Genomic DNA, 14,693 nt, shown 5'->3' with positions numbered 1-14,693 from the left:
GTTATGGGTACATGTACTCTAATTAGACACTTGGTCTAATTTTTTTCCAGTTACACCAGTCTGTTAAAAAGTATTATCTTTATCTATAGACATTCTCTTACCCGTGCCCTATGTCTTCAGAGCACTACCAGTGAACAAAATGCTTTCACCTTAGACCCTACCTATTTATGGGAAGAAGGCACAACTCTTATGAGGAGGCAGTCTTAAATTAAAAATTGTGCATACCCTTTGGACAGATTTTTAGTTTTATATATTTTTATTTTTAAAATTCTTAGCTCTGATGCAAAGTAACCTAACTCTTAAGCTTTATCCTTCAGAATGTGCTTCCAAAAAGGTTAGTTCATATAACTAGTCCACTTTCAGCAAACTACCACCCCAATACTTTGCATGCATAACAGGATAATCCTATCCCCATCTCTTCCTGTTTTTTTTAGAAAAAAAAAAACATATTAAATTTTTTATATTCCACTGCAAAGAGGAAGCAATGAGGCTATATCACATTAGTAAGAATTCTTAAGGTATAGAGAGTGAGATAATATTCACTTGAAGTGTTCACTTTGAGAGGATAATAGACCTGCTGGTGAACTCACAACTGAAAGGTGGCAGTTCTGGGAGAAAACCGTTTGGTAAGTCATCAGAAAGAAATACAGAAGGCTGATAATTTCAGTTGTACTGTGTCTCTGTGGTCACTTTGCATATAGAGGTGACCACAAGAATCACGAAGCAGTAGAAACAGGTAAGTTTTTATCATTGGGTCTCATGTATTGAAGCCTGCCAAACTTGATTCCTGCTCCTGTAAAATCATATGTACCAAATGACTATTAATGTAAAGTACAGGAAATGTGAAATGATACCTTAGGTTTACATTCTTTCAACTTCTTTGTATAGGTGAGGCTGGTCTTCTCATTTCCAAAGTCAATGCGAAGAACCCCTTCTTTGGTTACGCTGGTAATAAGAGACACACAGAAAAGAAATTACTCTGTGAGGTATTTAAGAAGGGAGATGTTTATTTTAATACTGGAGACCTAATGGTTCAAGACCATGAGAATTTTCTTTATTTTTGGGACAGGATTGGAGATACCTTCAGGTATAATAATTGTTTCTTTTCACATTTCTTCAATAAAAACATGAACTTGCAGAATAGAATACTGTTCTATAGTATTTGTTCTCAACCAAAATTGTTCAGTTTATTACTACTGTGATATAATTTATAATGATATTGAAGTGTATGATAGGGGCTTAATTTTGTAAAAAGTGTTCCCATGCAGCTGGATAGCTGATTTCCAGAATGTTTTATAGGAATTGCAGCTCCTAGAACAGTCCTTCCAATAAGCACAGTGACTAGTGATGGTTTTGCTTAGAGCAAGGACATTGGATACTGAAGTGGAGAAAAATGTATCAAATAGTAAAGACTGGTCACATTTGATACATTTAGATACATCAAAATTTTTAAAAAACGCTGTATCAGATTATGACAAGCTTTCATTGTGCTTTATACTGATAGCTAATATCCAGTACCATTTCAATTGTAAGCATTGTCTGGTAATCAGATCAATATACCAGCATGACAAATGGGAACAAATTTGAGGTGTTCCTAGTCTGAAATGAATGGAGTTCCTACTGAAGTGAATGTTTTTTAAAGATAAGGTTTCCATATGTTTTCATGGGATTAAAGTATTTTTGCATGGTCTAGATGGAAAGGGGAGAATGTTGCAACTACAGAAGTTTCTGATGTCATCGTAATGTTGGACTTCATACAAGAAGCAAATGTGTATGGTGTGTCTGTGCCAGGTAAAGGAAGCTTTAGCTGTATGTTTTTCTTCACCTAGGTTAGTTGTTAACCTTCATAGCTCTTTTATTTCATATTTTAAACCTGTGAATCACTTCTGATTGATTCATCTGTTTAATACATAGCTAAAACATAGATGTAGATAGTGAAAATACCACCAGATTGTGAGTGAGCCAGTGAATCATGCATTTTTATATGTATGCAGTGATGCATATTTTTGAAAAGTTATCTTTCATGAATTTGTGGTACCTACATGATCTAAATAAAATTTTAAAGATTTATTAAATTGGCATTTGTGAAAAATCCACACATCTGTGTGTCAAAATAAAATGTCAATAAGGTAAAGATCAAAATAACTCTAAAGTAAAAAGTATGAAGACATTCTTCTGGCTTTTCACTTAGCCTCATAAATGACAGGTATATAAACTACATATATACTACAAAACTGAGAGCAACATGAAGAATCAGAAAATTACAGAATCACAGAATGGTTGGGGTTGGAAGGGACCTCTGGAGATCATCCAGTCCAACCCACCTGCTAAAGCAGGTTCACCCAGAGCAGATCACACAGGAATGTGCCCAGGCGGTTTTGAATGTCTCATTAATTTTCAGCATTATTGCTTAACTGATCGCTTGAGTGATCTCCAAATACATGTAATACCATATAAAATGAGAATGTAATCTTCCAGCTTTACTGAAACTCAGAAGATATGACTGTCAGTTTATTAAGGCACTACAGTTCTGTTTTTTAAGGTTTCTCACTAACATGTCAACTTCATTCATGTTTCAAAATTCTCATCTCACTTCCTTTACCCCAGATCATGAAGGAAAAGCAGGAATGGCCTCTCTTATTTTAAAGCAGAACACATCATTAGACTTGGAGCAAATGTATAAGCAAGTAGTGACCTATCTACCAAGTTATGCTTGTCCTCTTTTTTTAAGAGTCCAGGTAAGCTGAATTATTGCACAGCGCATACAAACATGTCTATCATTTGAACACAGAAGGCTAAACAAATAACAGAAAGTGCTTGTTCATGTATAACTTCATTAGTTTTAGAACTGGTCCCATTTGCTGTCTTCATTAATGGATTCCTGGGAAAGGAATTACACAAAAAGTCAATAAAATGTGCAGATTTTGTTAAAATGGGAGGAATTGTACAAATGAGTAATGAAAGAGATCATACAAAAGGATTTAAGGACATCAGTAGCATGAACATGGGAAAACAAAATGATTCAGATAGTAAAATGTGAACAATTACATTTGGAGAAAATAATCTAAAATCCATTTTATTCAGTGAAAATGAGAGAAGAGAGAAGTAAATCTAAAGCAGGAGACAGTGATTGTGCACAATAAATGAAATGTTATTTGCCATGTAATAGAATGACAAAAGTTAAAGCATTTGAAAAGGTACTAGGTAAATTGAAACAGTGAATTAAAAATGTACGTTATTATTGTCACCACCATAATCACTAAAATGATCCCTGTTTGTGTGCTAGTACTCTGCTGTCATAACTGTCTAATTTGGGAAAAAAATAGTCCCTCCTGCAAAGACTTAAAATGTAAATGTAATAAAATAGACTAAATAAGTGTAGAAAAAAAAATAACATCACAATAAGTGAAGTCTGATCAGCATCTTCATTTCTGGTAATTTGAAAACATCACAACAAAGGCAAACAGAAAAATATTTTTGAAGATATTTATGAAGGAAGTCTCCTAAGTCTGAGGAGAAGATGAAAAAAAAAAAATCATTGTTTGAAAGGAGAATTTATGAAAGTTCATTCCCTGGGCCAATCAGAGATTGCATACTGATTCAGAACAAAGAGGGGAAAAGAAAAAGACTGTGAAGAACCTTGAAACTGAAATATACATGCATCTATCTCATAAGTCCAGGAAGATACCCTTTGCAGCAGCATTCTGATACAAGCAAAATTACACTTGAGAATGTTGCAGTAGTCAGTGTAAGAAATTGTGAGAACTGAGTCTACATTTGCTATATAGATGTACAAAAAAATCCTTTATGCTGGGCAGCAGGAATCTGACTCTTGGATGTAGCATATATCAAGTATCTGGAACTTTGATTAGAAGTTAAATGCCTGCATTACAGATGAATTGCTGTTGTTACTGCTGCTGTTAACCAAGAAAGAAGGTAGTGAGTGGAACTTCAAGGAAAAAAATTTAAAACTTATCAAGCTTGATCTGACATGTAGTCATACTTTGGAAGATGACAGAATGTTTCTTAGACCAACAAAATCAGGTAGATGCAATCAGGAGGTAGATCTGGAGTAGATATAATAGCTCTCTGAGTTGTTGGAGATAATACTTCATTTTTTGTTTTGGATACTTTTTTCATATACATTAAAAAATAAATACAGAAGAGAAGATAATGGAGAGAAGTCAAAAAGGAGGGGCTGATAAGAGGTAAGGAGGACAGACAAAACAGTCTCACTACAGATGCCTCCCACTGCCGATGGCCAAATTTTATTTGGACCTGGCTGAGTACGAGTATGGCTGATTTAGTATGTGTTTCTTTCAGCCCTTTATTAAAGGTGACAATAATCACAGATATAAAGAATATCCTGAGTGTTATCAGTAAGAAGTTCTTGATAATGACAGCTTTTATTCTCACGTTCTTTAGGATGTTTAGTTTTATAACGCACACAAATGAAGAAGCTAGATTATCTGGGGCAGGCTGGGGCTACAGCAGATGAGACACTGATAAGACACTGCATAACGATGCAAAAACCAATGGGCAGTAACTTTTTTCTGCCATGTGTCGGCCCATAGCAGCACAACAGTTCTAGTTGTCTAGCATAATAAGAATAAACAGTGTTAAACTTACATCAGGTAAGATTTTCAAAAGCCAACATGAATGTAAGCAAAAGGAAATAAGTTCTATTGAAAAATATATCTATCTTTCTACTCTAGGAAAAAATGGAAGTGACGGGAACATTCAAACAACAGAAAGTTAGACTGGTGGATGAAGGTTTTAATCCATCTACAATTACTGATCCTCTTTATTTTTTAGATAATTCTAAGAAAGCATATGTCTTGTTATCCAGAGAAGTACATGAGATGATCTTATCTGGGAAAATGAAACTGTAATTAACCTATAATAGGCTATTAAGGGACAGTCTATATGAGCTACTGTATGAAAAAACAGTAATATTAGTTACCGGTATTTATACATATTTATCCAGAGTAATATTTTAAATGCTTGATATTTACATTCAGATATGTCTTGTATCTTTCCTCATTTGATCATTATTGTTCACTAATAAATTTTTACCTCTTGAGACCACTTTCTAAGTAAATGACTTATAAAATGTGACTGAAATCTATTTTAATTTTGGAATCTAAATGCTGAGTCTGATAGTTTTTCTCAGTACTAAATGAACATGAGTGATAGGTGCTATGAAACATAGATAGAACATGTAAACATTGTGACACAAGTTGTTGCTTCTAGAGAGAGAAAATATGCCAGTAACATATTTTTTTAAATGTGGTTTATAGTTCATATATACTTGTGAATATATATTTTAAGAAATAAAGGCTTGACAGTGGTTGGAAGTAAAGACAACTTTTCTGCGGAGGACTTTTCTGATAGAATGTAAGATGAAAGAAAGTGAAGCAGAAGAAAGCCCTCCAAACAAACCCAAACTCAAGAGATTTATGCAGATATCAGTGCTGAATTTTCTGTTGTTAACCATATTCCTTCATTTGTTAAATGGGCTGTTTGGAGTGTCTAATTCTGAAGACAGAGCAAACTTGTGTTAAATGATTAGCAGCAGATCAACAACAGGCAGAGAAAATCTGCACACTTCATGGGGATAATCACTTATATAGCATAAAAAGAATTATTACAGCACTTTGTTAGACATATTGACTAAAAGGTAGTTTGCTTAATCTTATTAGTGATTGCCAGAGATTATTACTTCATGTGTATAAAATATAGCAGAAGTCTTAAAACTCTAAATCATATGTTCTAATGCATTGCTTTTGAAATTTTTAAAATAAAGTATCAGATTATTTTAACCAAATTTCGTACTGTCTCAGTTTGATTTAAGGCTGATAGCATAAAGTCTGTTTTGTAGCTTGTTTTGATACACTACTTGCATGGTGTCCTCCTCTAATGGATCATGATACCAGCTTTGATGAGCCCTGAGTAGTATCATAGAATACTGAAAGGGCAACTTTCTTCAACACTGGGCATTTTAAGTCTCTCTTCTGTCATAACTGTGGTATGAACCCAAGCTTTTATAAAAGAGTAGGATGTAACATCCATCTTTTCTCGTTTCTTTCTACTTTGGTCTTCTAACACATGTTGTTCTTTCATGCTTTGTCTACCACAAGGGCAGCTAATTGGTGTTTTGGAGCTCTGTGGTGTATTTCAGCAGTATTTAGCTGGCTTGAGCAGCCTACAGGTGTTTGTTTTAATCTTCATGAACCTTTCCCAGGATCCCCAGGAAATGGTAAAAAAATACAAAGTTTCTAAGCAGATCATGGCCTGAATTATATTCTCCTCACCCAAGTCAGGTAGATGCTGCTTTTCAAGAGATGAAGCATCTAAAATGTCCCTCACACTGCCAGCTGCGTTCCCATATGTGTAATTGCCACTGTAAAGAACGTATTTCAATTGACCTACAAACTCCCTGCAAATGACATACAAAAAATGTCTTTACCATTGGTTTTACTTTTTTTTTGTGTGTGTGGAGGGAAAAAAAGAGGTAAAGGGAGGAGCAGTATCATTTGCATGTTTAAAATTGAAAAATACTGGATGACTATGGGTGGAAGGCAAAAAAGACCTTCTCAAAAAAAAAAAAAAAAAGATAATTCATTTTCAGTAGCCTATCCCCAGCTAACAATGCCACTAGTAGGCTGATGTGCATCAGCAGAAATTATAAGAGACGTGCTCGTATTTATGAAACTTCATTAAGTCAAAAGTACTTTCAAGCAAATGATGTCCTGTTTAAAATTTGCTATCTCAAAAAATGTCACTTGCAGTAAAATTAGGTGCAAAGATTCAGCAGACAGGCAAAGTTTCACATGAATAGTAGTAATTTTAGGAATAAATTTAGTGTGATGTGTATTATTAGCAGTACTATCAATAACTGAGAGCATAGTTCACAGAATCACATAGTCTGCTAATTAGTTTCACCATAAGGTAACAATAGAAGATCATCAGATTGTGTCCTGTTATTCTAGACATAATACCTTACAGAATACCCCAGAATCATATAATCTATTTGTCAAATTAAGGGTATGATGTGTAAGATACATGTGTAAGGTGGAAATGCTAATTTTAAATACATTAGATAATTATCAGAGTGACATGAAATTCCAGTATCACTAACAAATCCACAGGTTGTCCACGGCCTGAGAATCTTTTACCGAAACAGTCTTCATTCAATTTCTCCAAAGACTGCATCAGACACAGTCAAATGGTCAGGAATTGCATTTGCAATACAGCAAATACACACTGACCTATTTCCTTCTGGAGCTGTTCCTGGCACCGCGAGGTTTGCATAGTTCCCATTAGTACATAGTCCTGCATTAGAAGTGGAGGGTTTTGCATGATGTCAGCTGTACCATATACAGGGATAATGAAAAGGGCACTTAGACCTGCAAATCCCCCAGTTTCTTCTTGTTGTTTTTATTGTTGTTGTCTTCTTCAAGTAACTGATAATGCTATGCTCACAAAACTAATTTTGCTTGCAAGTGTGCATAGACAGTGTTAGCAGTATAGGACTGGCCAAGACTAGTAAGTTGCTCTTTGTGGTGTTTCTGGGTTTAGAACTCAACAAAATGGCTCAGTTCACTTAAAAAAAAAAAAAAAAAGAAAAAAAGGGCAAAAGATGTGATGGATGGCAGACAAACTAACTGATGACTTTGTTGTACTGATTAGCACAATTTCCATTCAGTTTTCTTTTTTTTTCTTTCTTTTCTCATTCATTCTTTTCTCCTTGCTAATAAGAAAATATACTTGCATTCTTAATTTTTTAAAGAAATGTTAATAGTAAGAAGTTAGGAACATAACATAGCAATGTTGAAACTGGTCATGTTACAAGGGAATTCTGTTGGATGCAATGGTACTGACTTCCGTAATCTGGACACATTTTTGTACTAGATATGTGAAAATGTACTCAGAGGTTTCTAAAAAAAAAAAAAGGACTAGTTACGTTCGTGGCCTTACTGAAAGTACAGAAATTAAACATGCAGACTTTACCAGGTAGCTGCCTTTGAAATTCTGGTGAGTTACGTGCATTTTTCTCCAAATGCAGGACATAACAACACTAATTTCAAAAATGATATAGAATGCCAACGTAATTAAATAAAATATAGTTAGCTATAAGATCATTAATCACTTGCCTAGCTACTCAGGTATTTAATTTTTTTTTTTTCTGAAGTCATCTCTACTAGGCATCTTAAGTACCTTTCTAACAATGTATTAACACACCTGTCTTCTATTATATGCTAATAGTTTTCTCCACTGAGTGGACTGCACTTTAATAGTAGAAAACTGTACTACTGTTTTGTTTTTTTTTTTTTTTCCCCCTGGATATTCTTTTCTACACATATTTTCCAGCTCAGGCAGTAACACCTGTGCTATTCCAGTCCTAGTTCATGAGCAAACTGCGCAGAGGGATTGTATTATTTATTTATGAAGATTCATTTTTACGAGTATTGTAAAAGCATGAATTTGAACATAGATCTCTGGAGAGGAATGCCTGAGCATTAGCTCATTCTACCAGTTTCTTGTCCTAAAACTATGTAGGAACAGGATGATACACATACACATTTGCATTAGTAGGTAAGAGCCCTCACAGATTAGTTTTCAGCTACTTTTGAATGATTATGCTTCTTGGTAAGTTAAGAATATTCATAGACAGCAAAACTGACATTAACATTGGAACTGTCTTCTGACATTTAACATTTTTATCAAGGAAAACTAGCAGCTATTGTCTTTAGAGGATGCATAAAAAGCTAGTTATGTCATTCATTCAAATGTCAAACTAGAGCTTTAAAATTAAAAGGTTTTTATGTCTGTCAGCTTCCAAAAAATAGCATGCATGAACTGTAGATTGTTTTCCACTTCGCTAACATTACAATTAAATTTAATACTTCTAGAGTGTAATTCTGTTGTGGCTCTAATTAAATGAACATCATGTGTGTAGCTGAAAAAGACACCTCTTAAATGTCTCCATTAGCTGCATTTCACGGTGCAAATTTTTGATACTTTTCCTACATTTTTAAAAATAAAGTTGTTGAAGAAACTGCAAATTGTCAGTAAACATGGTATATCCCAAATTAGCCACTGCAGTTTACAGAACTGGAGGTGATTAAGCCAATCAGATAGAGTGATATACAGGAACGAAAATGAAGGTTTCTAACTCCTTTCCATTTTCTGGTAGAGGGTAGCACCTACTCCTGGCTGTGTAAGGTTTCATAAGAAGATGGGATGAAGTTCTTAACCTGTGAAAATTCTTGAAAACCAAGAATCAAAACATTAGCTATGAAAATTTGGACTGTACTTCAGATTTGTAAGTGAATCCTTATCTCTGTAATAATACAAACCAAGGTCTTGGATACAGACAAAGAGCCTATCATTTTGGAAGTGATACCACATTTTGAAGTCCTCCTACTTGGAGCTTTTGTAGTTATACCTTTCACCTTTTTGATCTTTTTTACTGTTTTAAGCATATCTGTATCTTTACAAATATATATGTACTTACATATTTATCTATATATCTCTATATAACGCAAGAGAGATTTAAGTTCCTGCTCCATTAGAAGCCGTCGTGCTTACAAGCAAATGTTGCTCATCTTTGAAGCCGAATAGCTGAAGGAAATAGAGTGGCTACAGGCATTGTTTCAGTGCCTTGCTCAAGAGCTCAAATGCTTCACAGACATCATGTTCGATGATAGTGCCTTAAAAAATGTAAGGGGAGAGTTATATGCCTGAGAATAATATTTGCAAAAGCCAGCTCAAAGAGCAAGAACTGCCTAAATCAACTAGTAGGGAACAGTGAGAGGAGGATTATGTCTTAAATCCGTCTCCTGCCAGCACACAGAAATTTAATTCTCATGTGCTGGGAGCAGAGATATTTGAGGTCTCTCCTGGAATTATACAAAACCGCGTTTTTTTCAAATGCTTGTAATTCCACAAATTGTCATCAAAAAGATATCTGTATGTATTCAGTTCAGTTTCTACCCAAGGATTTAATTAGAAATATAAATTAGATAGGAGAGGAAATTACTTAAAAATTGATGGCATGTAAAAGCACTGTAATCAGTCATATATCACTGCAGTAACAAAGCCATATTCTGTCAGGAGACGAGGAAAACCTCTTTTACAGCATAAACAGTATGACTCAATTTCCATTTTCCTGGCACAAAAATACAATTTTTATGAAGAGAAGCTTTCGTCTACCCAAATACCTGTAATCTGCCATTAACAAACTAGTTTTGTTGGAAAATTCATATTTCAGAACAACATTAAATATGACTCATCTTTGTCTTAGTCCTTGTTCCTATGGCCTATCTCTGCTACAGTGAAGAGTCCCTATGCCATTTGTAAGGTATATCCTGAACTAGTTCAAGGTAGTAAATTTTCTCCAGATGTACAGATTATTTTAAAAAAACCTTTTGGCTTCCTCTTGTTCTATACTAAAACTAAATTTTTAAAAGAGAAATGTAGCATACAAGAAAGCAAAATATTGTCAAATGATCACTCACTTTGTTCAGCTAGCTCATAACATTAAACAAAAGTCTCTCCCTAACTAAATGTTGATCCTATAGTCTGTATTTTTCTTGAACCTCTCCATATGATGTTAAGTATTGTTCTTCTTAGGCAACAAGTGACCTAGTTAAGATCATCTCTGCCTTGCTTCAGTAGATAAAGACCGGCGTCAGAAATGGAGTTTCTGAAAACAGTTTGCAGGACTGAATGAGGACCATCAGTGATTTACCAATAGCTTTTTCAGATGAGTCTTTATTTACACAGCCAGGCAGTGGATGATAATTACCTTCATGATAACTGCACTGCACATGTTCTGTTGGCAATTCTGACAATCACGTTCAAAACCTGTATAATCAGGGATCTGCAGAATGTAAATGGAAATAATTCCCCATAGCATAAAACACAGTATCTCGACTAGTGTTACTGCCATCGTGTCTCTGTTTAATAAATAAAGCTGTTCTGTATTCTAAGTACAGGAGTCAGCAGGACCTTGAAACTGTATAGTGAAATCAACTGAAGCAATACACCAGATAGCACAGGGCCTACTGTATTTAATAAAACATTTAACCACAGATGTATGACTCATTTTGAGGTCATTCTGCTGAAAAAATAGTCCTACATAGTTGTTTCTTGAGCTGCAAAAGAACAACATATTTGTTGTGACTTTAAGACTGGAGTCACCCAGAAGCAATTATTTGAAAAATTTATGTCAAGTTTTGAAAACTGCAGGTTTTTTTCAGCCTTACTACAAGTTTTTCTGAACAGCTAGGATTTGTATTACAGCTGCTAATTCACACATCTAGCAGCTGCTGGTCCTCACAGAGCTTCTCTCACTGTAAATTCTTAGAGAGGACAGAGCATCATGCCTAGCAACACAGGCGGCTCAAAGCCACAATCCTGTGGTCAGCACTGGAGTTTTGCTTTGCCTTTCCTTTTCTAAACCCCAAATAACACATGTAGTGATCGCTCTTTGAAGAAAGCCCCAAAGACTATTAGGAAGAAGGGAAAGGATTTCAGCTATTGAACTCTCAGTAACATCACCAGTGCCATTCAGCTGAATGAACTGCAAACACACAGGGAATAATTTTGGTCCTAAATATTCCATTGCATCATTCTTTATTAATAAAAACCTATTCAGATTGATGATTTTTTAGCCCTAACTTTCAACAACTATTCATTCTACAGCCCACCATTGAACAAGCAGCCACACAAACCCTACTCCTAGCAGTAGGAATCTCTAAAAAAGACAAAGAACTTAAAGTAAAAAATAAAGCACATTTTTAGTTTATTTCTTCAGCTATTTTCATCTTTGTCTTTTCTTTGGATGTTACAGTACTGAAGCTTACCTCAAGAAACAATTTTGTAATTATTAAATGGGCTAATTGCTACTCAGCTTTGTTGTTATGAAAATAATCTATTAATTGTGCAGGTGTCACTAGACCTGAAGTGATGATGAGGCTATTCATTCTGGTCTCTCAAAGATACTGACAATAGATAATAGCTAAAAATATCTGTGCTCTAGACCTGTTCTCTCTCCTATGTTCTGTTACTCTAACTGGGGAAAAAAAAAAAAAAAAAAAAAAAGGTTGTTAATGTTAAGGAAACAGGAAAACAGGAAGCAATGTAATACAAAATGACTCATGGATTAAGGATTCCTGGAATTAAACCTATGAATCTCCTGAGGAATGAAAACCACATTTCATTCAGTAGCTGCTAATGCAGAAGTTTGTCAGGCAGATGTTCCAAATGACAGTAATCAAGTTAGAAAGCTTTTGAAAGTGCTCTTGAGTTAGTAAATTACATCCTCAAAATAAAATATTTAGAACTGGGAAACTGAGGATTTGGGTTATTGATTTAAAAATAGATAAAATGGAGATTAATGCCAACAGTGAAAGAGTAGACAGAAGTTATATTTTGTCCTTAAAAATCTCCAATAGTTTCTTCTGTGTTACAGTTTGCTGATAAACCTCGTAAGAGTGGAACTGCACTCTCCAGTGTAGGTCAGAAAGCATGTCAAAGAAGAATGCATGTCAAAAGAAAATGCAAAGACAAAATATGATAGAAGCACCTTGTTGGTTTGGATAGTTATTCACACAGAGAAAGGAACAGAGAGGGCAAGAATTCAGTTGTTTTAACACTATGGAGTCTAGCTCTAAACAATCTATCAGTATTTTTAAAAGCTTAAGGCCAACGTGTTCCCCTGATGACATATCAGCCAAAGTTAGGTTTCATACTTCATGCTACATAGTCAGGGACCCCGTGTCAGAACCCTGCCGGCACCCCCAGGCTTTGGAGGCTGCCCCCGCTGCCCGGAGCCTGGCTGCCTGCACCAGGGAGCTGCTTCCAGCCTCAGGCCTTTGAGCTGTGTCACAGGTATCGCTGAGCACAGACAGGTACCTGGCTGATCCCAACCCTCATCTGCTGTACCAGCTTTCCTTGCTTGACCTTAGATCTGCCTCATCACTCGAGACTCATCTGCTCCTGAACTGCTCCACTTTTCTGCTCTGACTGCTGCAGGACCATGTCCTTGATGGTGAAAGCTTTGCTGTCGGCTGGCCTGCAACCACTCACAGCTCCCAGGCAATATTTCCCTGGTGAAACAGCCCACTTGTACAGAGGAAATCCTTCAATTATTTATAGGGTGCTGAAACACACAGATCAGAGGGTTTCGCAGCTCATGACGACAGGTGCATTAAGAAAAATAATGCTAGTCACTATTCCTTGAGGCTTCTTTTGATTTAAATATTGCCATTAGCTGAATTTAAAATCTTCAAGGAGCTGACTAAGAACAACTATGCAGAACCCAAGAGAAAAAAGTTACTGAAAGCTTGGTTCTGTTCTCAGAATGTGATAACAGGGATGATTCCAACTTATCTTTGATAGCTGAAGAAGTCTTGCATTCTCCTGACTATTAAAATGCAACAAACACTTTCCTTTTTTATTAGTAAGTGTAAACTACTGCTTTAGTTATTACAGGAAGGTCATACAGTTTACAAGCAAAATAGGTCTTACCATAATAAAACCACAATTGCCTGAGAAAATGAATAGCACTTGTAATTCCATGCACATCAGTTGCAAAGAGTAAAACAGAGAGTACAGTTCAAAGAATTGAACTATTCCCATTTGTGGAAGAAGTGTCACATCCTACCATAAGTCCTTGAGCTCAATAAACATCCTCCAGCATGGAAAAGGCTACCACAGTGTACTGATGAGGAGAGGCCCATCCTTCTGTTAGGGACCAGGCATCTCACCATAAATATTCTCTTCCACCCCTAAACGTAACCTCCTCTCTCTGAAATCCTTCCTCCTGGCGGGGGAAGCCCTTCTTTCACGGCGGTGCTTTAGCACCCCTGTGAGTCACAAGTGAACTTCATCATGCTCACACTCCACACACACAACTGCCCAGAAAATCTTGCCCATGCTACCACAGCTACAATCAATGGCTATGTATATAATATTACATCAAGTGCATAATACTAGATATTAGTATACACATGTATACATTTATTGAAACCATTGTACAAAAAAGCAAAAGCCACGGTAGCTGGGGACAGAGAGAGGGTGCCAAAGCATGAAGTCAATGAAGTAGAGTGTAACTGCAGAGATGGTAACAAAACTAGGAAGCGAGCTGAACTGGCAGCCACTCATTTGTGAATAAACAGCCCATTTGCAGGAGAAAAAATGTTCAAACTTTGAAAAACCTTGTTACTTGGGAAACCTAGACTTGTCTGAGAGCTTCCTAAACCTTAATCCAGCCATTCAGACAAACTGGAAAGGTCCATAGCTGCTAACAGTATGAATGAAAAGAAAAAAGTGGCACATTATACATGTGACTGCATGAAAAGATATTGCCTGATGGGTAGTGTATGAACTTCCAATTATGAGCACAAAAGGATTGTTGAGGTTTTGGAAATGCTACAGCTCCCCCAAACACGACAGTTTACCAAAAAATTCTGCCTTATAAACAAAATAAAAACCCAAATGAAGTGGCTTCTGAATATACAACAGGATTACAGGAACTGGGAGAGTTCTGTTCAACTGGAGAGAAACCACACAATCCAAAGAAGGACTTGCATAGAGAATTACTTCAAGAGTACCTTGTGACTAATGCTTATTTGATCCAAAAATGTGCAGGTCACCAAAAGTGTAAAAATATACTGTGGTTC

General features: G+C 35.8%; 1 protein-coding gene across 2 annotated transcripts in view; it reads left to right on the top strand.

Annotated features, from left to right (window-relative positions):
* Window positions 1-5,792, top strand: part of SLC27A6 (solute carrier family 27 member 6) — a 38,793-nt gene extending 33,001 nt beyond the window's left edge. For both annotated transcript variants that reach the window (XM_071802213.1, XM_065860733.2), the window contains exons 7-10: window positions 889-1,087; window positions 1,694-1,791; window positions 2,608-2,738; window positions 4,716-5,792. In XM_071802213.1, coding sequence (XP_071658314.1) covers window positions 889-1,087; window positions 1,694-1,791; window positions 2,608-2,738; window positions 4,716-4,892 — 605 coding nt within the window. In that variant the 3' untranslated portion in view covers window positions 4,893-5,792. The remainder of the gene's footprint in view (window positions 1-888; window positions 1,088-1,693; window positions 1,792-2,607; window positions 2,739-4,715) is intronic.
* Window positions 5,793-14,693: the final 8,901 nt, after the last annotated feature.

The sequence above is a fragment of the Patagioenas fasciata genome, chromosome Z, assembly GCF_037038585.1.
Source record: "Patagioenas fasciata isolate bPatFas1 chromosome Z, bPatFas1.hap1, whole genome shotgun sequence".
NCBI classification, from domain to species: Eukaryota; Metazoa; Chordata; class Aves; order Columbiformes; family Columbidae; genus Patagioenas; species Patagioenas fasciata.
The sequence above is the reverse complement of the archived record's forward strand: the minus strand, read 5'-3'. Positions and strand labels throughout refer to the sequence as shown.